This window comes from Aquila chrysaetos, chromosome 22, assembly GCF_900496995.4.
Source record: "Aquila chrysaetos chrysaetos chromosome 22, bAquChr1.4, whole genome shotgun sequence".
In the NCBI taxonomy this organism is placed as follows: Eukaryota; Metazoa; Chordata; class Aves; order Accipitriformes; family Accipitridae; genus Aquila; species Aquila chrysaetos.
The window spans coordinates 17,853,525-17,881,144 of NC_044025.1; the positions used below are offsets into that span (position 1 = coordinate 17,853,525).

At 40.6% G+C, this 27,620-nt stretch overlaps 1 protein-coding gene across 3 annotated transcripts in view; it reads left to right on the plus strand.

The window, feature by feature from the left end:
• The window catches only part of TRPC7 (transient receptor potential cation channel subfamily C member 7), an 81,280-nt gene that overhangs the window by 34,622 nt on the left and 19,038 nt on the right, over positions 1 to 27,620 (plus strand). For all 3 annotated transcript variants that reach the window (XM_029998432.1, XM_029998433.1, XM_029998435.1), the window contains exons 4-7: positions 13,249 to 13,413; positions 19,351 to 19,567; positions 25,049 to 25,282; positions 27,199 to 27,463. In XM_029998432.1, the coding sequence (XP_029854292.1) occupies positions 13,249 to 13,413; positions 19,351 to 19,567; positions 25,049 to 25,282; positions 27,199 to 27,463 (881 nt within the window). The remainder of the gene's footprint in view (positions 1 to 13,248; positions 13,414 to 19,350; positions 19,568 to 25,048; positions 25,283 to 27,198; positions 27,464 to 27,620) is intronic.

Below are 27,620 nucleotides of genomic sequence, written 5' to 3' on the forward strand. Positions count from 1 at the left end.
AATAATTGCATTCACATCTGAAATTTTAAGAAATATTTGATGTTTAAAAAAAATCTATTTCTACCATTAGCTGCTTAATTCACATTTCCATATTAGTACTCTGTCTACAGTAGGCTTTCTTTGATGAAAATTTGCAGAGAACAATTTATATTGAAAATTATTATTTAATATCGATGATTTTACTTTTACGGCTGCTGATGCAGTCTGCATTTTATCACATTTTTATTTCCAGAGTCTGGGAAAGATGTCGAGGGCTCCCATCCTCAGGCAGGAGAGCATTTGCATCTGTAGGGTTTCATCAGGCATTTGCACAAACTCAAAAAATCTTCCTTGTTCTTTTAAATTTCCCTGTTACTTCATTGTCCTCATACACAGCAATCACCACAGCCACAGTGTCTAAGAATGGTATTTTTCTTTAATAATAGCAGCTGGTCTACAAGCTTCTCCCACTCCCTGCCCAGCTCCCAGCCCTCATGGAGTTGTCTTCCCCCTCAAAGGCCAATGGCCACGGAGGCCAGGAGGAGGCAGAGATAGCAGGATTTTGAAACTGAGCGCCATCACATTGCATTTTAAGGATTTAAATCACCTCTGCCATCTTTTGTCTTTTTCTTCGTATGTGCCCATCTGAAAATTTTAGGGATACAATTGATGCTACAATTACAGTTTCAATTTAAAGTCCTAATTTTGGTTCCAACACAGTATCTTCTTGATCCTGAATACAGCAGTTGCATTCCCCAATAAGTCACACTTGGTTGGAGGCAGAGGCTGCACCTCCCTTGCACGTACGGTGCATGTCACACCTGTACATCAGGGAGCTCAAACCATCAGCCTTGCGGCAGCTTTTAGCCCAAAACATTGTGCTGCTTGTGCCTCTATGTTTGAAGGGCAAATCCCTGCCCGAAAATCCCCATGTCCAGGGGCAACCTGCCCTTGAGCTGAATGTTCACAGACCTGTTCACTGATCACACTCTGTCGGTGCAAGAAAACTTTGTATGCACATCAGGGCTAAAAGGGGGACTGAAGCCTTCTTATCTCCTCTACTCAGTAAACCTGCAACTGGTACCCTACAACAGGTTTTTGTCCAGGCCCTAAATGATCTTTCTCTGCACTTTCTCCTCTGTGCTTCCCATTAGAATTCCCTGTTACCTCGCCCCTTCACTACTCCAAAAAAGCAGTTCTCCATTCACCTGAAAAGACACAGTTTTATTGATCATTATCTTTTTTTCCTAAGTTACAAAATTTGAGATGAATCTTGGAAAGTCATTCAAGAAAGAGCAAAAGTTCCAGACTTTACTTGTCTGCCTCTTTTTTTTTTCCTGCAAAGCATGCTACTAGCACATATGAGATGCTGGCAAGAAAGCAAGTTTAAGGCTTAATATAATTGAAGGACTTTATATAGAAGGTCATTGAAGAATTAAGAAACTCTGCTTGTACGTATTTCACAGCAAGGAGAAAGCTAAAATTACAGTAGTTCACAAGGTGGTCTTTAAAAGCACTGCATTACCCTAATTCTCTACCCTTCCGGAAAGAACTAAATAATCAATCTGTACCCTAGGATTCTTGGAAAACTGCACTCAAATGTCCTCCGTTCAAGTTTTCCAGAGTCTTTTCTCCCTTCAAATTAGCTGTCTTAAATGATTCATGATTCCTCGAAAATTATTACAATGGGAACAGTTTGTCAAGAGTAAAACAAACAATTTGCAAATGTTTGAGCATTTACTGAGTCCTGGATTGTTTCCAAGAAATGGACTTTTAGCCCATGTTATGGGATTGTTGCAAATGTACTATTGTCTCCCCTGATATCATTTAGCTATGCTTCACACTTGCGTACTCCAGTCAAGAACTGATTTCTTTCTCCCGCAGCTGAGCAGGGCTTCAGGCACAGGGAGGAGAAAGATTGGGTGCAGGAAGAGTAGCAGAGCACCCTGCTGATGCTGTAGCAAGGCTGTTCAGGTGGTTTCTTTGGATTTTGTAGGAGAAGGCTGGGGAACTCTCACAGTGTGAGAGCAAACACTGTGGCGGGGTCCAGCAGATGCTCATGGAAATGGCAAAATTAAAAGCAGTATTAAGGTGAAACCAGAATTATTTACGTTGGGTGTTTCTGGTGAATTATAGCCAAAAGTGGCTTGAGTTGCTAATTGGAGTTCTGGTCCCAAGGAAAGAAAATAAAACTGATCTTGAGCTTTTTGAGGCAAGGATACTCTCAGCTGTTCTTCATGCAGGCTTACAACACCTAAGTGAGAGTTTATTTCATGTTCTTGACTGAACGTTGCAGAATAACGTTTTTTCTTTTCTTGAAACAATTAAACAATTTTGGTTTCAATCAGATACTGGAAATATAAGGGTAGCACAGGTTTTCCCTGTGTGTGAACTCTTTTCTAATTAAGCCAGGGTGTGATTTCTACCTGTGACAGGCATAGGTACAGAGGCCGGGACAACTCTGTTTTGGAGTCTTCCCTTGGACAGCCGATAGTGAGAAAATGCAGCTTGTGATGTATTACAACAAAATTATTTTATTGGTGTATATCAGCTTTACAGAGCCCTTCATATTTTCTGTTCTCATTTTTGTCTGTATTTCTATGCTCCTTTCTTGTCATCCTTTAATATTGGCAAGGGGCTTATATGTCAACATTTACCTTTAGGTTTAAAGCTGTTGCGTCTCTGTAAAAGGTGACATTCGTTATCCTTCTTTCCCAATGTCAGAATTATTGTTGCTGTATTCTTTTAATTGCAAGTGTTGAGTGCCCACCTCAGCTTTTTCAGCAGTTCAGTTCATAGTCATCACAGAGCCAGAGCACCTTTCTCTTTCACGAGTTTTAATTTAATTAAAGACACACAAATTGGGTTTGGAAAAAAAAAAATTAATAAGAATTAAACAGAACACCAGATGGCTGTGTAAATCCTATTTAATAGAGAGCTAGAACAGGAACTTTTCTCATAACTGTATTATTAATAATTAACATATGGAGGATGCTCCAAACAGAATACTCATGGCCGCATTAGATTACAATTTTTCACTGCATTGGTCACGCGACTCAGATACTCAAGGGCATGAGAAGTCCCAGCTCTCGTCAACTGCTGCAATAACCTGTGCTCCCCATTCATTTGCTCGGAGGATGCGATTCTACCCTGCCCAATATCTTGTGCACGAAATGCCTTCCAGGGTCCTTCTCACCATTGAATGGGGCCCCACGTGCAGCATTTTCACCCCGCATGGGAGCTAGAGAAGGTCAGTCTCTGAACGGGCCAAAGAGCCAGCCCTGCTCCTGCGGAGGAGACAGCCCTGAGCCTCAAAATGTGCAGTAACAGACACTGCCCCAAACACAGGCTGGGGCAGAGCTCAGCCAGCACATCCTTAGGAAGGTTAATGGGAAAAGCTTGGTGTTTGCAAGAGAAGCACGAGAAAATAAGCTGGAGAGTAGAGGGCAGGAGAAGCCCACGGACAACAAGAAATTCTGCAGCTCCTCCCTTTGGAAAGCAAGGAGTATATCTGTGCCATGTGCCAGGGTGGGTAGCGATGGCTCAGCGAGCTCTGTGTCCTTCCAATTTGCAGTTATCCTGCAAATTCCTTGCAATGCCATGCCCTGGGGAGGGACCGCTGCGGGGGAAAGGCAGAGAGGGCACACCGGGGCACGCCGCCCACCGCCTCGCACGCAGCCTGTGCATTAGCCTTGACACGAATGGAAAACTACATTTCCGTAACCCGAACGAAATGTTTCAGCTCCGCAGCTTTCGGAGCTGTGTAGGTCACAGAAAATCTCTTGTGGCTGTTTGTCCTTCTTTGAAACAAAATTAAGTTTAGGAATTTCCCATGGGATGAACATTGATCTTGCTATACCCCAATGGTTGTCACATGCACAGATATGGCTTGAAGCAAGACAGGGTTATGTTTTGCCATCTAAACGTGAAGCCTCAAGGAGGAGAACTCCTCAAGAAAAAAGGCTTTCAGGAAGTTGGCTTTTTTGCTTCTGTTTCTGTAATCCCTGGCTAATTTTTTTCCACTCTTTAGTTTCAGGAATATTTAACTGAGGTCTTGTGGAGTCATTGACAGCTTGGACTGTGGTGGTGGGAAGAAAAGTATCTCTTGTTTCCATCACTGGAGAACCAGTCGATACTGTCCAAATGTAATTTAGTATCTATGTGAACAGTAGAAACACTCTGGTCATCCTGGACTTTTAAGCTTATCCATGTAATTTTTACATTTTTAATCGCATATTACAGATGTTTTGTCAGAGATTGGAAAGGGAAGGAGTTACTTTTCTTCCTCACAGAAAGTGTTGCTGTGTCTCTGAGTATTTCATTAGCAAGGTTCCTTCCTCCCACTAAAATCTGTGGTTCTGATGATTTCCTTTTGCCCAGATGTTATAATTTTTTTTCTTTCCCAAGATGAATCTCATTTTGTTATTTCCTGCCCATACATCCATCCTCTCAAGACTTGAATGAATCATTTCTCCATCGTGAGTGGTGTTTGCAATATTCCCAATTCACTGTAATATGCAGACTTAATTATTTTCATTTGCAAAGTGCCACAGGGTCTTAGATGTCCATCAAGACATTGACAAGAGAGCACGGGAACACACCAAACCCATTGCATGGATGTCTGTCACAGATGAAAGGACTTAAAATTACCTTTATTAATAATAAAATTCTCTTAGAAAAGAGCGATTAATATGGTCTGTTATAAACCTGACCTTAGTTGCCCCCAATTTTGGCTTCATCTATCTCCCCATAGGCAGTAGACCTGCTAATGTGCGTTTTGAATGGAAAGTCAGATGGGGATGAGTACAACCCCTCAAAAAACTAATAAGATTCAGTATTTCAAGTTACTGAGGGCATTTTCCTAAGCCGTGTTCAGGTTCAGATGTCTGCATGGGTACTGACCCAGGATGTGTGTGGCTCTCCTGCTTGAGATTCTTGTCACACACCTGTAGATGTCTATGTATGAGTATGTTTTTGAGGCTCTATACCTCATGGTGAGAGGAGTCTCATCCTATGAGTGAGTCTTTCTCTCCATCAGCTCTGCTGGAAGGAAAGCCATCTACACTGGAGGCATCTGGGTTTGAGCACCAGCCCAGCCTTTCCTCACCACGTAGCCAAGGGAAAATAGTTTACTGACTCTCCTGGGGGAGGAAGAAGCTTTAGCATTTTAAGTTTCTCCTTCTCTGCCCACTGTGGTGGTTTTTTTTAGATACCAAAGGGAGCTTGTTGTTTGGTAGCTTTTTATTGTGGCATGTTTTCAGATGAATAATTAAATAATAAGGATTTCCAAGTGGTTTTGATTCTGCACAGATATGAAAACCCTGGAATGTTAGAGGCTGGGACTTCCAATTCATTTGCTTGTTTTCAGATAAATAATTCAGTGATAAGATTTATTCATACATGTACAAAGAGGACAATGCAGACATTAGCAATAAATCTCTTCAGAAAACATGCAGCCTACTAGAATATGAAATTGAAGTTTTCTCAAGAGCCATCCACCTTATTCACTACCCTATAGAAGAATGCTTGGCACAAAAAAGAGCCTCTATCCTTGTCTCAGGGAAGTGAAATTATAAAGAAAATTTAGGCAGAACAAGGTTTAAACTGAAACAATTGAAGAATTTGTGTAAACTCTACATTTTCTAGTTATACACCTCAAATATATCAGACGTAATTTTATACCACATGAATTGAAAATGTAACAGAATGACAAAAGATCCCCCTCTGTTCCTTCCAGTACTAAGAGGATTATTTTGTGTTTTCACTCAGCACTGGAGAGCATTTCTGTCAATAGGCAACTTGCATTTGAAATGGTCCTGGCAGTTTTACTTACCCCATTATTTTCATTTTCTATTAGACTAATCTGTTTTTATTGATTTTTATTTTGTGCCTGTTTAACAATCCGGTGGCTGGTCAAATCCCATTTCTATCCACATTGCTCAGTCTAACGGGACCACGCCGTCTCCTTTACAGAGCTGCACCCCATGGATGGTTTAGGGCAATTACACAAGCGTTGGGATGCTGGGATGACCTTCACTGCCTTGGTTCTGTCTTCTTGTCACCTCTGCAAAGTGAGATCCCAATCCTGTTAATGTACTCACTGATTTAGCAGAGAGCAGAAGATCTATCCCAAACAACAGGCTTGCTTTTATAGAGCGGACTGAGTCGCAGGAAAGAGATGTGGTTGTAAACTGTAGCTGTGCTAAGGTTTTAAGTGTTCAGAATCAGAATTTTGGATTAACTCAGGTCAACCAGGAAGTGGATCCAGATATTGGATTTCCATAAAACTGGGCAATATGTGAGTGTCTTGGGATTTGATGCAACAAAGTATTTTCCCACTGCCAAATGGCTCTGATATAAGATATTTTGGTTTGGAAAGGTGCATGTGAAAGGTTTACAAAAGGTGTAATTTATGATTAAAACCATAATAGATGCTTCTGGGTTTATGTCTTAAAAGTAACTCAGAGACTGAGGTTGCACAATTTGTTGGGTTTGGGTTTTTTTCCTGATAATTCCAGCTCATCTGGGCTCTGTCTACATATAGAAACCTTTTCCCTTTGCTATCAGGTTTATAAATGCTGATGTTAGACTCCAGATATCAGGTCTGAATATTCACCAAGACTGTCATAAAGCTCATCTACAGGATGAGCAAGAACCTCATGAATATTTGTGTGATGCCATTAGACAGTCAAATGAAGCCCAGGGACAGAGGGAAAGCTGCAGAAATCCTGAGGGCAGGGACGTTTCCTTGCTTCATGTTCTCTGTGTGTGTCTGCAGCAACTGCAGTATCTCCGAGGACCTTTCCTCATGTAGTGTTTATTTTTATGCAATGGTCAGATCCCATTGAAATGAGTCTTGATCAGTTGAATTTTCTTTCATCCAAGTTGAACAGGGTTCCATGAAATTCTTTTTTGTGTCTGGATGAAGGAATTTGGACCTGCTGATTTACTCTCCCTTGTAAGGTTACTCTGGTGCAAAGTGTTTTAAAAAATGGGCCTGTGGCTATGGATAGAATTTAACTATAATTAGAGCAGGTCTCTTTTGTGAAAAGGTCACAGTCTCACAGCATGGGTATTTAGATTGGAACTTTACTTATTATTTTTAATTCATAAATAATAGGGCAAGTAGTTTTCTACTTCTTTCTTAAACTTTCTACAGTTTTACTTGCACCTCTTATCAGGCACAACAGCAACCAGTAAGCCAAGTTCCAGCCTTATTTACCCTCTGACAACCTCATTTGTCATAGTTTAATAGCACAAGCACTTGCTAAAGGCAGATTTTTTTTTTCCGCTCTCTGGATCGTGAAATATATTATATCCCATCTGCTTCTGTTAAGGTGTCTCAGAATAGTTTCTTCAAAACAAGGGCTCTTTGTTCACTTGGAGGTTCACAGAAGAGTACAAGGTGAAGATAAGAAAAGGCATATGCATATCTTGGCCTTTTCCTGTACTGTGTATTTCCTAGCAAGCTTCAGTAATTTCCACTGAGCTCTGCTGTCTCGTGCTCTGCTTTGGGTGAAATGACTCTGCAAGTAGGTGGGTTTTTTCCTGGATCAAAAAACTGTTCCAACACATTTTCCACTTTTTTTTTCAAGTTTAGGGTTTTTTCCCCAAAAAAGTATGTTTCAGTTCAAGAAAAGTATTTTATTCAGTGTAAATCCAGACTCATTATTTAGGCTTTGAGTATTAAAAATGCTTAAAATATTAAAGGAATCTTCCAAAGTGAGAAGTAGTTTAAAAGCAAAGAAATTATGTTTTGTTTTAATATTTTCATTGCCTTTTTTTTTTCTGTCATGAGCTCTTGGGCATACATTTACCCTTTAATTCTTCTCATCCTCTTTGGTGAAATGGCAGTATATTTTTTACCCTTCAGGGGAAGAGCAGTAATATCCTGCTTCAACCTTTCCCTGAGTTTCTTCCACCCCTGCAGATGTTTGCTGATACTCCCACAGCATCTTCAGCAACCCACTGAAAAAGGGTGATTTCGTATCTCCTTTAACGAAGGTTTCACTGGGAGAAACATAACGTTACCTACCCAAAAGTGGAGATGGGCAAGCCCAGCTTTCCATCCCTCCCTGCCTCTGAGTTTCGCTCAAGCACAGCACCGCTGCCCAGCAAATGCCAACTCACCTTCCAGACCAGGACTGGCAGCACCAGCACGGCAAGCTCAGCTCAAGTTGTGTTTGTCTGTGAGATGTGTCGTGAAGTCTTCTTAATAATACTTACGTACTTTCATCCTTTCAGAGCACACAATGTGTGTGGTTCAGATCCCACCTGGATTTTCCAACGTGCGGATCCCTGCAGGAGCACTGCTCCTCCGCTCCCTGGTGAGAGCCCTGGCAAAATGGGAAAAGCCATGTATACAATCCACTTGATGCTCCCCTCATTTTCCCTTGTAATTCAGAGGCACAGGGAGACGATTGACTCAAATGAGTCATCAAAACGGTTTCGGCGTTTTCGCTAGGATCTCTGGCATTTGAAGCATTACGCACCCGACCAGGGGTTCCTGTGAGCAGGTGCTGCAGCCTAAAATGTGTTAATCAATGTACGCTTGCAGAAGTGATGAGCTACATCAAAAGACAAATGTTTAATAATGAACTCAGAAAGGTTGTTCGAAGGACATGAACACAGCTACATGATGGAAAGAAAAATGGCTCATCCCTGCCCCTGCCAGTGTCTCTTGACATTACCAATGTTCTCCTGAAAATCTATTTATGCAGCACCTTTTCTAGCTCTCACTCGCTGATTAAACACCGCTGCTCACCTGAACTGCAGCTTTTGTTTGCTGAGGTTTGCCACTGTTTGTTATAAAGCTTACAGTGAAGGGGCGAGCTGGAGAGGCCACGACAGGAGTATCTCTGTGAAAGCAGGGCATTAAAGTCACAAGTTTACATTGATAGCTCTGACATGCAGGTTTTTAAAGTGTTTTCACTGTTTCACTGATGAGTTTTTCCTTCCTACCTTAGCCCCTGGCTATTTAGCATAGAGTGCATTAGCAAAGCAAGATGATCCTGTCCGAGTAGTTAATTCTTTTGCCTCAGTGGTAGATTTCTGTACTTGTAAGGGAATTAGAATTATTTCAGTAATAAAAGAGATACTGGTTTATTTCTGCACAATTAATTCCAATCATCTGAGGCTGACCTCTGCCTTTTACCTGTCTTGCCATAAGCTTCCTTATTTCTGCTGACAGCATTTTTCCTTTTTTTTTTTTTTTTTTTTTTTCCTTCCCTGTTTGATGCGTGAGCATTGTCTGACACTCAAGAATTTCCTGGGTTTTTGTCACCTGGCTGTAGCTTCTCTGTTATGTGCCACAGGATAGGAGAGATGCCCTTCAGGTAGGTAGGGACCATGGGTTGTTTTGGATAGAGGGTTTAGGTTTGAACAGTGCCTAACCACTGACAGCTTAGGCAACTACAGTGCTAATACTGAACAGCAGAAGTGACCAGAGTCCTCATCACAGACTCTCTGTGTCCAATATAATAGAAAATAAAAAATGAAAGTCTCTTTGTTACAGTGTTTTCTATGGGAAGTAACTTCTTATACAGTTATAGAGATATAAAGGTACTTTATTGTCTGCCTAGTGAAACTCATGCATTTTTAAACAAGTATGCTGAGGAAAAAATCTCCCTCTGTCATGAGAGCTGTAAAGTGCTTTCCCACAATGCATATACATGATAAGCTACGAGAAAGAGCTGTCATACATCAAATTAGATAGCAATGTGGAAAAGTTACCTTTCAATGTGGTATCCACAGTGGTCTCTAAAACATTCTCTTTATTTCTATGTGTAAAGCAGTTCCTTTGGGGCCTTTCAATTCCCACTGAAAGCTTTGAGAGTTTTTTTCCATATTCTAGACAAATACTCATCTCACTCATTTAATCCCCTATAGCACCGAACAGTGGCTTTTGGAGGTGTCAATACTTTCTTGTGTCTTTCAGTGGCTCTCAAAAATGCCACTTTGGCAGCTTGAGCTGCCTCTTCAGATTAATGTGTGATTTTATTAATTTTTTTTTAGCCATTTTTAAACTTAAAGAAATGTGTAACTGATAGGCTGGAGGGAAGTACAATTTTCTTCCTAAATCAGAGAGGTATGCATGGTATAAGGAAAAACCACCATGATCTACTGGGGTCCCTGTGCCATGGGTCCAGAAAAGCTCCCACTGTGGTTTGTGAATGCAGAAGCATTGGAAAACATTTTGCTTGAACTCCCAGATCCCGATGCATTACTTTTTATCAGCTTGGAGGGGACTCACTCTGCCCGTAAGATAAAGCACTTAATGCTTTTAAATGGCTTTTTTTGGACCTATGCAATCCCCTTCACTGCCAGCGCTTCCATTTCAATCAGCGATATCTTGCCCTTCTGCACAACCCCAGCCACGCTGGTCTTGTTGCAACGCTTTCTGCCTTTCTCTTCTGGGATGCAGCACAGGAGCAGTCACAGTTTGCTCCTAAAAGCCTCCTAGCCTCATTTTCCAGTACTGAAGAAAGGGAAATAGCATTTAATGGGAACTTTGAAAAAGCATTGCAGCATTTAAGTCTCTGAAATTCAATATACTGGAACACCATTTTTCATTACGCTTTGAAGCGTTCTGCTTTAAAGCTTTTGTCTCAAACTCTGTTCTTTTCTGTGCCTACGACACTAAGCAAAGCATTAGTGTGATCTTTAACTTGGTGTCAGTGCCCATTCCCAGAGAAGAGAGAAAGTTAACTGGGTCTGTAACATCTCTGATGAGATCTAAGATCAACTTCCGAAATTTTGATAGAGAGAGGGTTGGCATTGTCCAAGGGTGACTGTGTATTTCATTAATATCTGATGGATCAAACAATGGAAAACTCTACTACTTGCTATAAGCAAATAACAGATCAAAACTCATTCATGCTCTGATCTTTCTTGTCCTCATCTTATTTTTCCCTCATTTTTGTAATAATCAGAGTAAGATGAACACCATCAAGGCTCTGTGGCATGCTGCCCATCTTTATTGCCTTGTACAAAATAAATGGTTCCAATGGACTGGGTTTTATGGCAATTCCTTCTCAATTTTCCCATATTTGTATTTTCATTGTAGCTGTTCCAGACAGAGTGAAAAAATGAACAGATTAAAATGTCTGATGAATTCTCTGAAATGCCAACCAGCAAAAGTCTCTGACTGTCTCATTGCCAAGGACAACTGCATTTCTTTTTCTGAATCAATTCTCATAATGCAGTGAACAATTCCAAGAGCATGAGGAAGCCTGGCTGTTGCTTTGGCCCCTCATCTCAGAAGTCTGCACATCAGCCACTGTAATTTTCCTTTCCATGAGTTGCTACGATTGCTGTTGAATTCATCATATCAGAAAATAAAATTTACAAAGGGAATCAATTTTCTCTCTAGCTTCCTTCCACTTCATCTTTCTGTCCATTTGCCAGAAAGATAATAAGCCCTAGCAGCATTAGCGCAAGCATAAACACTGGGCATTAGGAAATGCCTCCTTGCTATACTGCTGTCATCACCTTAACCTTAAACTTTAAATGCTCAGAAGGACTAGGAATGATGATTTATAGATGATCTTCTTTGAAAGCTTTCTTTTTTTGAAAGCAGCTTAAAAGAAAGCATATTAAAATGTTAATATTTCCAGGAAAAAATTCTACAGACAGAAGAGGTTAAAAGTACCTATCAAATTTCTTCACTCTGATTGATTTATTCAGTGGAAGGGGCAAAGTCTTATTTTCTACTTTTTTCTTTTTGAGAAATGCAGGCCCCAGAGCCTAATTCATCTGAAGAAGCACATTTTAAATAGCTGCTAATGTGCTGTTAAAGAAGGAAATGCGCTATTCCATGGCAATCCTAATTACTGTGCAACTGTATTTCATTCTGCACTAGCAATGAACCAATCATTTAAACTCATAGTAATGGTTTTGTTATTATGCAAACATCTAGAAAAGAGTCCATTAAAGTCCCGATTTGATCATCGTTTCATAGATAGTGAAGATGAAAGCACAGTTAGAATTTCCTCTACTTTTCAGTCCCAATAAAACTACAGACTACAGCTGAAATCCCCCCAGGTGGTTGCAACTTAAAGGGCTGAAGCAGGGCAATGGGGCAGCTGCCAGACATGGTCCATGTCCCCCCTGCCAGGCAGGGACCCCAGCAGCCACCAAGTCCCCTGGTAACCTCTGCTTTCCTCCTCTCTTTCTCTCTCCCTTCATTCTCCCCCTCACCTCCAGAAAGTTCTGCTTTTTGAAATAGCGGAGGGGTTTACATTTCCCTCCTAAGAACATTTATTCAGCCGCAAAACTCATAAATGAAACACTCAGGTTTGCTAATGCAATCAGCTACATTAGCAACATATTTATTTTTCATCTTTTCTTTCAGTTATTTTGCCTTTTAATTATCTTCCTTTGTGATTAAAGACAGTCACATTCTAAATTCAATCACCCTGAAGAACAATAAGAAATAAAGAAGTTTAATCTTTTATTATAAAACTCTTCTGTGAGACCCAGTGGTGCTGTAATTTTACCATTAAGAAATTGCCCTTTTCAGTTGTCTGCTGCTCGCCTTTTCTTTTTCCTCTGAACAATAAACTGAAGAAGAGTCTCAGTTACAGATACAAAACATGTACTTTCTGTACCAGAGCACCACAGCTCTTCCTTCTGCTTTTAAATTTGTCTTTTTTGTCTGATCAGTGAAGAATGAGCTGTCATTTTTTGAAAGGTTCTCAGAGATAAAGCGTTTAAAGTAGCAATATACCAGCCAGACCTCTTATAGTTAACAAGAGAAGGAGAACCGTGCAGAATGGTTCTCTTCGAGTCCGTATGCAGTGAATAGAACGATATCACACTAGTGCTGTGTTGAGCTACTATTTCAATGCCCTGTGTCTTTAGCAAGTTATCGGGGGGGGGGGGGGGGGCAGGGTTCAGCTTGACATCAAAGTGCCTCTCCTTCTTTTCTGAATCTCGATGTAGACCGTCTCACCTCAAAAGGTAATTTGCCCACAGAGGCACTTTGTCAGTGCTGGCCGCTGGTGGATGTTGGGTTTTGGCCCAGACGGTCTGCTGTCTAGCAAAACTTTTACCTAGAGAAGACAAGAAGCAGAAGTGAAACACGTTTTGCCAGTACCTGGGGATTTTGGGTGCCTGGTTTGCAGTTTTCTGTTTGCGACACCATAAGCAATGTTGGACAACAAAGACGCACCCTGGCTTGTTCCCCTGGCAAATTCAGCAGGTTATTCACTGAAACATCACCCTCTTCAGACAGTGCTACTGATACTTTTATTTCTGTTTCTCTTACAGTTTGTTGCTCACCCCAACTGCCAGCAGCAATTGCTCACCATGTGGTACGAAAACCTCTCAGGCTTACGGCAGCAGTCTATAGCTGTGAAGTTCTTGGCTGTCTTTGGGGTCTCCATTGGCCTGCCCTTCCTCGCCATAGCCTACTGGATTGCTCCCTGCAGCAAGGTACAAACTCAGTAAGGTGCATGGTTTTTATGGTCATTTCTATCCAGGGCCTGGAATGAAGTCACATATTTTTCTGTAATGCTGTTGGGAAGTGATTCATGCTATCGTCTAAGATTGCCCCAAAGGAGAGCAAGCTTGAGGTGTTGCTTGATATACACAAACAGAGCTATTAGGCATGGCTTGAGGATCATCTTTCCAGGTAAAGGTGGGGTGGTAGCAGAAGAGGCTGAGAGAGCGGGTGACAAGAAAAGAATAGGGACAAGAAATGGATAGGAGATAACAACATGGGGGGTGGCATGAAGAAAGAATAGAAGAAGCTACAAAATGGCAAATAACTAAAACAGCAGAGCTTTGTTGCCCTTTTAGTTAACTCTGATGTTTAAACTCTCGTTCCTTTTATGTACTTTTTATTGGAGGTTCCTCCCTTCTTCAGGGCTCCTTTCTTCCCTTTCCTTGTTTCTGATCTTGTATTTTTAGTTAGTGGAGCATTATTATAGCACAGGTGCCTGAAACTCTGGCAAGCCCCAGGGGACTGCTTAGTGCTGCACAGAAGACTAGTCTTAATCATACAAGCTTTATGGTTTTGAGGGAAAAGATGATGAAACTTGGAAAACTGCCGTGTACCTAAATACAGCTGTGCTATGTCTCACAGCACCAGACGGAGCAAGAGAGTTTTGCCGAGGCCTAGAGGTCAAAGGACCAGAGCCAACCATTGGCTTAGGTAAAAGCTTGAGTTGTCTGTGGTATGAAATCTGTAGTGAGGTTTCCATCCTGAAAGGGTCTTCTCAAACAAGTGGAGATAAATAGGTGTGTGGCTGAGCAATAAATAGCTTTTTCACTACTCTTGCCACAGAAGAAAGGGATGGCAGGGGAGAAGATCGTTTCACATTCAGCAATAGCCAACAACATCATCCATTAGGAGGTAGCGGTCTTCAGCAGGAGGCTTATCAGAGGTAATTAAATTTGATCAAAATGACCCTTGGCACTGGTAGTGTATTCAGTCTTGAAAGCATCTTCTCCCATTTCCTTTAAAAGCCAGTGAGGAATCCTTTCTAAATTTGTCAAGCCCAAGAAACTATAGATCCATGAATGGGTATTAAGGAAAGACTATAATTTGAAAAGATTTATGTTAGTGCGATCAGACAAACCTTTTGAAAACAGTCTTCCAGAACATCTGAGGTAATAAAACATGTTTAAGGCTTGGTGTTCTCCAAAATACCACCAAGTACTTTCTCTTAGAGTAATTAAGAGTGTTACTTCGTTTTCTCAAGGTTTGTATCAACACAAAACCCCACAGCTCTTATGAATACTGGACAGGACTCAGGAGTTTCACGCAGAGAAGTGCGTGTGAAAGCCGGGCTGTGTTGTGGGTGGTTTTGGTTAGGTCGTAGAGGGAATTCGTATGTAGAATTTCCATGTTGATGCCGTTATGTCAGACCTCAGTCTAGCAGGGATTTATGAAGCTGTTTAATTTCCTTCACCTCTGTTGAATGTGCTGGGAGTTGGCACACCAGCCAACAGCAACATTTGTGGTGTATTCTCAGGATTACAGAGGTTGCATTTGAATATAGCAATAGATGGGGAGAACAATTAGACTAGAAATAAGTGGAGAATTTAAATGAGAAGCATAAAAACTAAGGGGAAAAAAACTGAGGCAAAAAATTCAAAATAAATCAGTTTTACAGCAGAAGTAAGAAATTATTGAGAATGTTATTTGGTTTTAATTTCTTGAGGTAGGTGTATTAAAATCAGAAAAAAATGGAGGGAGGGGGACTTACCTTTTCATCGACTGTGATTTCATTACACCAAACCTTTCGTGCATTCTCATTTTAAAATGTCCCTTTCTTTTCACCCCACTTTAGACTATGAAAAACCATCTGTAACAACCCTCTATCATAAAGTCAAATTGAAAGTTCTTTCAGGCAGGAATTGTCTTTTAATGCTTGCATTTGCGTTGATCAGAACAATGTAGTCTTGATTTTTGATTGTGGCCTGTGATAGAAATAACTGAATAATGAAGGCGTTTTCCCCCCTGAATTGGTACCTCACCCAAAATCGTCATTATTCGGTTCAAAGGCTGAGGGTTGATACATGAGCCGTGTGTCCTCTCACAGTGTTATTGCAGACAATTCTACACAGGCAGCATATCCGCTGAAAGGATAGTGATGTTAACAGATGATTTGCGTGTGATGCTCTGAGCAGCCCGGTTTTGTCCTGATCAATTTTACAAGTGTTTTGTTTGGTTTTAAGTCATGGAAACAATCTTGATGTTACACAACTGGGTAATGAAATAATTTTTCCATAGTAACAATCAGCTAAGATATTTAACTTAAATCAAATCAGGCCTGTCTTAAAAGCCACATGGATACCCAGGCATGAGTCAGCGACTCATTTCTGGACTAAGACAGTGAGAAAAATGAAGGAAACCTCTGCAGTGTGGCATACTTCTTATAGGAGCTGTCCTGACCAATATTACTGTGTATCACATTCTTAAGATGTATCGGTCAAATTCTGCAGTTTCACATAGGGTAATAGAGTAATTCATATCTCAGAATAATTCCTTCACTGATGTATCTTGGCAAGGAATATGTTTTCAAACCTTTACTCTCTAACAGAAGATTTTTTTAATAAACCTTTGCAGGGTTAGAATATACCATGCCAAATACCAGCCTTGAAAATTTGGTAAATAGTATTAACTGGAGTTTGCAACTGAACTCTTAAGTCTTCTTTTGCATTCAGTTGCACAGAGCTGTCTTTATTAAAACCAATTTTAGTGCGAGTCGTTCATTCACCTCTGGATGCACAAACTGTTGACAAAACCCGTGGAGTGTAAGCCCATCCTATCCTGAAATATCTGTGTTGACTCATCCATCTCATGGAAGTCACGCCATGACTCTGAAATGAACCGTTGCTTTATATGTTGGTGTCCAAAACTTATTTCACTGGTGATCAAAAGAGAAGATAAGAGATAGAATGGAAAAATTGCACAGTCTGCTGTCCAAAAATATAATGACAAGAGCAAGCAGGACTGTTTGGACTGCCTGCAGAACTTCAAGAGGTATTTTCTTCCTTCTCAGGTCAGTTGAAGTGCACATTCAGATATTACAACACCAACAGAGATCATTTATACACAGCTCTCATTGCCTCGGCTGTTCTCTGGCTTTCATGTAGCCATGCTGGGGATTTATGGACTGTAGCTCCCGCTGAGACAGACTCAGCATCCATTTAAGCACTGGAACTTTAACGGTTCACTCCACCTAAAGCTGTACCTATACCTTTTTACTCTAGGTCTTTTCCTCCCCTGGTAAGCTACATCAAATTTCTACAACAATATTCTTCATGCTTCTGCCATGAGCATAGTACTGGAAGTAGTAATGGCTTTTTTCTTTATGATGTTTCTATCTTTCTTTGTTCCTGTCTCTTAGAGTAGAGATTAATTTGCACTTGGAAAACTTTGTTTCAGTACCACATTTTATATGTTTTCATTTTGACATGTCTGCATGTTTCATTATTTTCCTGTAATACAGATAGGATACTAAGTCATGAAATGAGCTATTCTCTTAAGAATGAGCCTTTGTATCTACACACTGTCAGTGTTTCTGTCTTAATAGTGAGAGCCAGGCACTTCCTTGCAATCCTGATTTGATGAAAGATGATATTTTTGATTTTAAAAAGTAATTGAGAAATTGATACATCCAAGTAGTTACACACCTTGAGTTTAACTTTATCATGTTGCTTGAAAAATATATCTTACTGTCGTAAAGCATTAGGCTGGCTGGAGAAATTAACACTTTGTTGATTTTTTACAGAATATTCTAGTCAACACTTTCACCTCCTGTAGCTCTTAGCTAAAAATCAGATTTCTGAGAAGATATGAAAAGCGTCAGCTCAAGAAAAAAATTGTAAGATTTCTGCAGTAATAGAGGGGATAAAATGCTGATGTAACACTGACTAAATGCAGACTTTTGTTAAATCAGTAGAGAACTAAGTGAAATTACCCACAGAATTCATTTGGTTCTGTAGTGCATGGGATTATTTCTCTGATAACCGAGGCTGTGCTACTTTAATCTCAGGTCTCTTTTAAGTTTCTATAGACAGCAGAAAAAGTCTAATTATTTGGAGACAACTCAGGGTTCAATAGACAGTGTTTTTTCTCTTTTAGTGAATTCAGGGTAGAAATGAGTCTTGTAGAGATTGCAAATGCACTTTTAAAACACTTTGTTGGTAAGGCCCCATATACCCATAGTTGTTGTTCCACTTCACTCTTGCAATTTGAGCTCTCTCGGGTAGATCATACAAGGAAAACATCAGAGATTATTACTGTATGGGACATTGTTCAAACACATCCCATCACCCCATCAGCTCTGTGCTGGAAGTATAAATTCTGCTACAAAGCGTAAATCTACCCAACACCAGTTATAAAAAGCTGTTGAGAACTAACACTACACCAAGGTTTACAGCAGAGGAGTGAACCAACATCACAAGCATTGGGACTGGTTTTAACACACTTCATTTACTCCTACATCTGCCATAATATTCCTAGACAAGATTAAAGAAACTTGGGGTTTGATTCAGTGCAATATCTACCCACTGAAACACATCCTTATTGACCTCAGAAAAAAGCAGGCATGTTAATAAGGGCTTGGAGATAGATAGAGCAGATTTTTTTCATTTTCTTTATTGGAAAGTCTTTCTGGCATTTAGAAACATGCAAATTTTCCAATAGGATTTACTATTCTGTCAACTTCATAAAAGATTTATTTTACATTTTAAAAATTCAGAGAAGAAGAAGAAATATGAACCAGAATCATAAGGCTTCCTTTAAATTTCTGCTAAACCTAAAGAGCCCTGTTTTTAAAATATTTCCTGCTCTGCAATGACGAGAGACCTGGGCTCCTTTGAACAAAGCTGCTATTGGAAATAAGGAGGAAAACAAGGAATTTCCTTTTTCAGTCCTTTTTCATATTTCCTATGAAGTTTTATGGTCAAGTCAGATACTAAGAAAATTTTGAGGATACCTTGTCATCAAGGGAAATGATTCAAGGAGTAATATACTGCAAAAAAAATCCCATTTGCTTTGAGGGGGGTTTGGAAAGGGCACATACAGGCCGGCACTTCCATTGCTGTCCATTGTGTCCAACACCGCAGGCATCAGTCCTTGCACTCCTGAAAATGCTTTTACTGTGACATCTTTCTGGAGTAATGTTGTCTTAGATCACAGCAAATGTAAGATGAAAAAAGTGTTATTTAAATTAATTAACAAAGAAAGCTTTTCAAGAAGAATGGCACAAATATTATCTATAGTGAAGAGATCTGCTGCTCTGATTCTTGGCTTAATGTCTTGAAATAAATCCTTGTGTTCTGGGGGGTGAATCTGCAGCTTTTGTAGTAATTATGAGGGAAGACTGTCATACCAAAGCATATTAAAAGCATTACTAAAGAATCTTTAAATGGAAGGTTATTTCCTACGTATCATTAATGAACCAAGAATTCAGCATTAATAAAAGACTCTAATATATAACAATGATGTAAAGACGAGAAGTGGGCCCATCATTAGGATTTATATTGACACACACAAATACATTCATATAACACATATACACACAAACATGTCTCATATAAATGTCCTGTCTCTTCATTTTCCACTTACCATATAGCCAGGACAATTAGATACTACATGTGGGTATAAAGGAGCAATATGAGATACTGCCATGCATAGAAAATTATCCAAAGGGCATAATTTGAACTGCAATGCATAATGTCTAGGAATAGCAAAGAACAACTTGAACAAATCTAAACACCATTTAGTTCAAGATCTAGAATTCATTTCCGAATCCTTTTTACCTTGGGCAAATGGTTCAAACTTTTATAGGAAAAAAACTTCCAGGAGGTGGATAAGGGAAAAAAATCTTACGTCTTGTGTATGTTTCTTTGCAGTTGGGACGGACCCTCCGAAGTCCTTTCATGAAGTTTGTGGCACATGCAGTTTCTTTCACAATCTTCCTCGGACTGTTAGTAGTGAATGCTTCAGATCGGTTTGAAGGAGTAAAAAATCTCCCCAACGAGACGATCACGGATCATCCAAAACAAATATTTAGAGTCAAAACAACTCAGTTCTCATGGACAGAATTGCTGATCATGAAGTGGGTATTGGGTAAGCAAAACCAAAATATCTACAAGTCCTCCAGGGAAATTCAACATGACTAGGAATAGCATGACAGACAGTGACAAGACAAAGGAAAAAAACCCCAAACCAAACACCACCACCACCACCACCCCCCCAACAAACAAACAAAAAACCCCATCTTGAGGCTAAATTAGCAGTTGATGGCAGTATTTTGATTAAAACAAGATCAAAGAAGGCTTTGATCTTGGTCACTGCTTTTGAAAATATTGAGTGATGCTTAACAAATTCTCACTCTCTTGATTTTCCACTTCCCATGGTGAATGCTAGAGATGTTGTCTGTCTGCCTCTATTGGTTTAATCATTGCATCTTAAAGAAGGTAATATAGTCATACAAACTTACAGCTTTGCTATAGGACATTGCTCTATCTAAAGTGAGCAGAAAGAAGTGTGTCCATTGGGACATAGGTGACCACCAGCCAGTTTTACTACCCTGCCATGAGATCCTGTTATAATTCACTGAACCTCAGTTTCTTCATCTGCAAAATGGGTATATTGTTACTTACTTGTTCATAATGCACTCTGAGATCTAGTGATGAAAACTGTTAGGTAAATAAGAGTTGGATTTTAAGAAATTCATAGTAGGAAATTGTTACTGGTGAGAGGACAGCACAGCACTCAAATCTTTTAAAAGAAATTAAGTTATCCAACAATTATAAAGTAGCAATTCATGTGGATGAATGCTTCAAGTGCAAAAGTATGTCATGTGCACAAGTTAAACTTCCAAGGAGTTTTAGGCAAATTTAGATGTATTACTTTTCTTATGGGCATAATTCATTCCTGGTAGGTCATCTACCTTGAACCACTAATGTAAACAAGCTCAGAAGGATTTATTGGGAAACTGAGCTTATCAACTCTACACAGACTTTGTCTACCTCTTCTGTATCTATTTTTACTCACCACCATGATTTTGATTCTTTTCTTGCAGCAAATAATTCCACTGTTCCATAAGTACTGATGGCATTAAACCCCCCTGAAAAATAGGATAGGGCTGCTCTATCTGATGACTTCCTGGCCACCATTTCTTTGTTCCCTGTCCCCGCAATAATCAGAATCCCATACAGGATATTAGGCTAGAAAATACAGAATAGATGCCAGACTGGATAGAGTAAGTCTGTAAGATATATTTTTTTAAAATGATATTAAAGCAGTTGAACAAGATGATTAGATTTTAGACTAGGTATTCTTTCCTTACAAGCAGTAGGTATCTGTCTGCCCAGTGAGTTCCTGAGAGATGAAGAAGAAAACATTTCATTTAAAGCTAAGGTTTTCACTTTTCTGGGAGAAGAAAGGTGATTCATTGTACAGACTTCTGAATATAATGAGATTTTCTAATGACTGCCTACATCAGCACTGACAATCTTCTCTGGCCATTTTACCTGTCTGCCTACATAAAGCTTCAAATAATGTTTCAGCAATACTAAGGTGCAAGTTTGGTGCATGTGGCCTCCAGACAGCTGACACGGGGGCTTGGGCACTTGTTGAGCCCTATATGTGGCCCCGAACTTTAAGGACTGTGAAAGCACTAAGGGTGGTGGACTGCCCAGCCTTTTGGTGCAAAAATCTTCTAGGTATTATAAATACCTATATGTAAGTAGAAATATAATTAAATAAAAGTAAATGCTATACATAAATATCACAGGTTAAGTTGCCAAGACATGCTTTTCCAAAGAGGCAAATGTAAGTAGACAGTAAGTACATGTTAAAGTATAATGAATCTCACTCTTGTGTACTAAATACACATAGCTATATTTAAAACTACTTGGCAACACCTGAAGTTGCTGTCTTCAGACTCAACAGTGTAGGTGTGCTACCTACATTTCGATTTGTAGTACAATCAAAAAGTGTAATTTTATTTATTCTCAGCTTGTAAATCCTTTCCTTCTCTTTCTGTTCTTTCTCTTTTCTCCTTCATACTGTGGCAACAGTGATGAATGCTGGTGACACATTACTTGTTCCAACCATAGGAGGCCATTTTTGAGAAATTAGTTTACAGGTCCCTGATCTTGGCTCTTTTTTGGGGGAGAAAATTGGCTGAGTTTTCTGGCTCGCAACGATAAAATTATGACGCATGTTCAGAATAGCATTATTTGAGGATAATGTGATACATTAGCATAGCATAGTATGGCCACGAGTGAGCACAACTGTGATAACGGTTCCTGCAGTTAATCTTGCTGGAGATATGAAAATTGATCCACATGTATATATTTTAAGAGAAAACTACCAGAAGGAGAATTTCAGACTGGAATTATGCAAAAAGATACCATTGCCATCTCCTGCTCCCAACTATTTGTAATGCAGGCAAGTAATGGAGTAAACCCACGCAGAGGCAATGACTTTCAACCAGGCAAGCACTTCATCCTGCTCCAAAAATCCATATCAGAGGCTTTACTTTCCATTAGCCTGCACCTCTGAAATGGCTGTAGAGCATCATTGGATCAGCTAGGTAGTGTTAGCAGCCCATTTAACATCGCCATGAACAGCCAGATAGCATTTTAGGTGGGAGAATGCCTTTTTGGTCTCACTCCTCTTCGTTACGAATGAACATCCAAGGGTTGCAGATTATAAACCTGTTAGCGCAGAGAAATACCATGATGCTCTGAGAGGAGAACTTGAGCCTTTGTACATGGGGCACGGCAATTTCAGCTCAGGCATCTGTGGCTCATTGTATGCCTTGGCTGCCTCTCCTGCTGTGGCCAGGTCTTCCCATCTCTTGCCTTCAGGTGAGGAAGGCTGGGATTTTCCTTGTGAGCAATATGGAGGAAAGTGTGCACTGGCAGCAGGGAGGCTTGATTTAGAGATACAAAATCCCCACTGCAAAAGCAGCTGAGGTAGCACTTAAGCTCTGAGTAGACACAATCTGAGCACAACTCTGTCTCTTAATCCATCAGCCTTTGGCGGATCCAGGAAGGCTCAAAGGCAGCTCTGCAACATCAGCTGCTCGTGATTTATGTACCAGGCCAGTGGATATAAAAATCTGACAAACTGTTCCTTTTTGTGCACAGCTGGTGAACAGCACTTGTTGCACACTTCCATTTTTCTTCCAGACAGGCTGTGCCTGTAGCTAGACTCTTCTTCCCCTGCTGAAACCAGAAATGCCCATCAAGGTGACATTTCTGACTATCCCTGCTGTGGGAGAACAGGCACAAGGGACATGCAGAAGGTGGAGAGCAGAAGCTGCTCATATCCCACCTCTCTGTCCATCAAACTCAGGGAAACGACCTCTCCCAGAACCATTGGGGGCCTCAGAAACACCACATTGAAATGTCGTCACATCCTGGCAAATCTGCTTTGCCTAGTTGCCTTCCCTTATTTCTTAGATCCTATCTTACGTCCCAGCCCCTGAATTTTAGCTGCTTTTTCTCTTCTCAGTATTTTTACTTAAGGAGAAGCTTTGAATTACTCTCTCACAATGTATATACAATTACCCAGCAGTACTGACCGAATAATTACTGTAACTTTTCTACTTGTCCTGAATAGACATTTTTCCATATGTATGGATAAAAAATGATTGTCACACAGTTGGCAAAAAGAATGATATGAATTATAGGCCAATAGTGTGATACTTTCACAGAGTGATTCTAATTTTAGTCAGTCTACTCAGTTTTAGACATCTCTTGCTTCATTAATCTGTGACTTAGGTATATTAACTGACCAAGATTAGAAAAAAATTTGGATGGGAGAGTTAATATTTAAACCAGAAAAGACATTTCTGGGCATCAGGGAACAAGTGCTTTGGTAGGCAATGTTACCACGCATGTGGTATTTCCTGAAGTGCTTTGGTACTTTTATTTGACACACATACATAATGTGTAGGGCTAATGTCTCCTCTCTATCACTTCTGGGATACTTTTTTTTGAAGCTAGAAATGTTTCTTTAATATTTCATCCTTGCTCCAGGACAGTTCCTGAGAAACCAATTCTTCCACCTTCTCCCTTAGGCTATTTATTATTAAATGTTACTCATGGTGAATGACGGCTTAGAATGAAGTTCCTGCTTTTACTCTGCCAAGCACCCGCAGACTCGAGGAGAAAAGCTGGGAGGCTCCTCTCCTGCCCTCCCTCTGGCTCTGCGCGGCGCTCAGCAGACCTCAGGCTCTCTCCCAAGAGATCTATACAGGGCATAACCTATATCAGGGTACATCTCCAAGTACCTGCCTGGAGATTCCAGGGCTCTGGAGGTCACAGGCTAGCTGTGCCTTGGCCGACGGCAGTATCGATAGCTTAGTTTTCGCTTTTCTCTCAAATCCTTCCCTGTGCACAAGGACTGACAGTGGTAGTTCTTCATTCCCCCACCCTCCAGCTAGATTCACACTGACTTGTTTCCTTCCCTATAACCCAGCCCTCAACTGCGCCTCTTGGGACACCATGTGTTTCCAGGAGTCTCTGAAGTAGCCAGGCAAATGCATTTACATGCCATACCACAAGAGCTTCCAGTAAAGAGGATGGAGAAGAGTTCACGAAAAGGACAAGGTTGCAGGAGGCCACATGGAAATTGGCAGGCACTGCTCCTGCTTGATTAAACGTGAATTTTGCTGCTGCTATGGAAACAGAATTGGGTAAAGTGCAGGAAATATTTATCAGTGGGTTAAATATTCCAATATTTTAGCTATTCAGAAGCAAGATTTTGGCCCTGGAGCCCTGCTGTGATTGAAAATTGGCCAAGTTGGTGAATTTGACCTGAGCTCTTAGCTCCAGTTTGCCCACTGAACTTACCTGTCCTCCCCAGCACTCCCCAGTAGAACATGAATGTCAAAACGTTTGAATTTTCTGAGTTTGGCGTTTAGGTTTATCTGTAAGTCTGTTGGCAGAAAGATCCTAAATTCAGGCTAAACTCAGCGTTTTCAAAGTGGTAGATCAGATTTTAATGTATGGAAATTCATTATTATTTAATATATAAAACTTCAAGGGCAGAACTTCTGTCTTCCCTTTTCTCTAATCATACTGTATTTACTCCTGGATCCAATTTTCTCTCACAAAGATCTGTTTCCATTCTCAAAATGGACCCACCCATTATTTTAGGGAAGGAGGAAAACATGAGCAGAGCAAGCAATACCATCTTCAGTGGCACAGTTTAGCAAGGAGATTTGGGGGACAAGAGAGGAAATCTACATTTTTTCCAAACAAACAGATCAGCAGTAGGATTTTCTAATGTCTTCAGTATTTCTGAACTGTGCTTTCTCTGACATCACCAGAAATCTACTTTACCATTGACTCACATACATAGTAAAATTTGGAAATTTCTACCTCATATGCACAAAAGGACATCTAAGCTTAAAGTTTTTAATAATTTTTAAGAAAAAGATGACACGAGCCATTCTTAAGAAATTCAGTTTAATTGAAGTTATTTGCTTCTGTCTTAGAAGCCACTGTTAGCCAGGAAATGTGTCTGTCGGAATACAAAAAGCACCCTCTGTGTTTGCCTGTTAAACGTGCTCTGGCCTTTCCGCAGGCATGATATGGTCAGAGTGCAAGGAGATCTGGGAAGAGGGTCCACGCGAATACGTCGTGCATCTCTGGAACCTGCTGGACTTCGGGATGCTGTCCATCTTCGTGGCATCGTTCACCGCCAGGTTCATGGCTTTTCTCAAAGCAACTGAAGCACAACAGTACGTAGATCAGTACGTTCAAGATGATGACCTCAATAATGTCACCCTTCCCCCTGAAGTTGCTTACTTTACTTATGGTAAGATGCTTTTTGCTATATCTAATGCTTCCTGTTCTTTTAGGCTAATGTTTGGCAGTGCTGAGAGCAGCTTTCTTTTTGTGATATTTATGTAGTTTTTTTCTAATTAAACCAAATTATTCTTCTCAGATCTACCCATTCCAGCCATCTTCCTAAGCAGTCAGAAAGGAATTGAGATCTGAGCCTCATTCAGTCTCTGATCTTGTGCTAAGGCTACATTCAGGTCAATCACATCCTGACAAAATAACTTGAGCAACAAATAATCAGGAACTAGGAGTGAGCAGAATAGAATTTAAATTACAGAAGAATGAACATGCTTCGTTTTCCAAATGTGAGAGGGGGGAGATGTGTGAACAAACATAGGATCTGGAGCTCCGTTTCTAACTGTTGGCACACTCTGCATCTTTGTTACATCCGACACCTGTATAACGGAAATAGAAACACCAATTACACCCATAAGCTGCTGCTCCTCCAAGAGAAAAACTTTATTTTTGGAAAGCCTATACCATCTGTAAGTGCTAACATTTGGAAGTGCAAGCAGTAGCATAACCTTGACAACATTATTTTTGATGGCTGAAATGGTTTTTCTTCGATATTCACAAATGAATAGAGCTTTGCACCCCAGTGTGGGGACTGGATTCATTGCATGCGTCCGCAAGCTTTAGATGTACTCCTGAGCAAAATCCATGGGGATTTTGGCTCATGGAGCGGCTGCAGGAGCTAGAGACCTGGGCACAGAGGAGTGCCATTTGCTCCCTAGGGTCGTGAGGTGGTTATTCTAGCGATGGGCTTGGGCTGGAGAGGAAGATCTGGGGCAGCAGACTTTATCCACTGTAGACGTGCACCATGCGGCATCAGAGACACGTGCCCTGAACCCACACCAGGGTGCACGGCCACATGTTCGCTGGTGGGTCCATGAGCCGGTCGCACCAGCTCAGGTTCTTGCTTGGTGTGTCCCATCTGAAGGTAAGCTTCCCTCTCCCTGCCCAGGCAAGCAAGAGGCCTCTGAGGTGATGTTGTGGTTTGCCTCTCGCTGGTTTGCCGCTGACCCATTTAAAGTGAGTTCATGATACAAAGGTGCAGAGGGTCCAGAACAGGATGTCACAACCAGATCCTGCGAATTCCTCCATCTGCTGCTTTTCCTTTGGTTCAGATTATGGAAAATAATGCCTAAGTTTACTGCTGTGTCCTTAAAGATGTCACAGGTTTTAGCTCTGAGTCACAATCTTTTCATCAAGAAGTTCAGTTGATGCAAGGACACTTATAAGCCATATTAATAACAATGTTCAAATTTTCAGTAGATTAAATAAATGATGCATATCTGGTATCAAGAAGCTTTTTAAAGTAAAAATATTAGAGTGACTATACTGCAAGAATTGGTTTTAATTTTCAGATGACATGAAGATGATACACTTGATGGTTATATCTGCTTTATCTGAACAGATCCTAACTTTCTTATCTAATGGTAGGGATAGAGATCTCAGTCTCCCTCATGCTTCCTTTCCAAATATTGACACAGTGCCATGTATCCAAATCTATAGCCAAACTCCACTGGGTTGTGGTTTTGGTTCTCCATCTCAAGGACTTCAGATGGAAAAGGCACAGCACAGTTGATGTTTGACTAGGAAAAGGAAAATATCAGATTTGATTAAAGCCATGCTATTTATTTGCTGTGTGACTTTGGTAAATCCCAGTGACTTGCTCATTTCTCATCTTTACCATGTGAAAAATACAATTATTCTCACCCGTACTTGTACAGCATGCTGAGGACTTCAGTGACCAGTTGTTCCAAACCTTTTTTTTGCTTTAACTCCCAGCCAAACCCAAGATTCAGTCTTGAAAAGGGGTCATTTATCATCATAACTTCCATCTAACACTTTTTGTTACTAATACCTAGTGTACATGTATTGTTTTAGCCAGGAACAAGTGGCTTCCCTCGGATCCTCAGATCATTTCAGAAGGACTGTATGCAATAGCTGTGGTACTCAGCTTCTCCCGCATTGCTTACATTCTTCCAGCCAACGAAAGCTTCGGCCCCCTGCAGATCTCTTTGGGGAGGACTGTGAAGGATATCTTCAAGTTCATGGTCATCTTCATCATGGTGTTCCTGGCCTTCATGATTGGAATGTTCAACCTTTATTCTTACTACCTTGGTGCAAAATACAACCCTGCGTTTACAACGTGAGTACCTATGGAAAAGCGGCTGCTTTTGCAGGGCTCAATCCATTTTGGTCTGTTGCTGCTGTCAGATAGTTTCTACTCCAGTTGTGTGGGGAAGTCACACCCAGACTTTGCCTGGGAAACTTGTAGCACAGCCTCCAGCCCTGGTAGCCAGCTC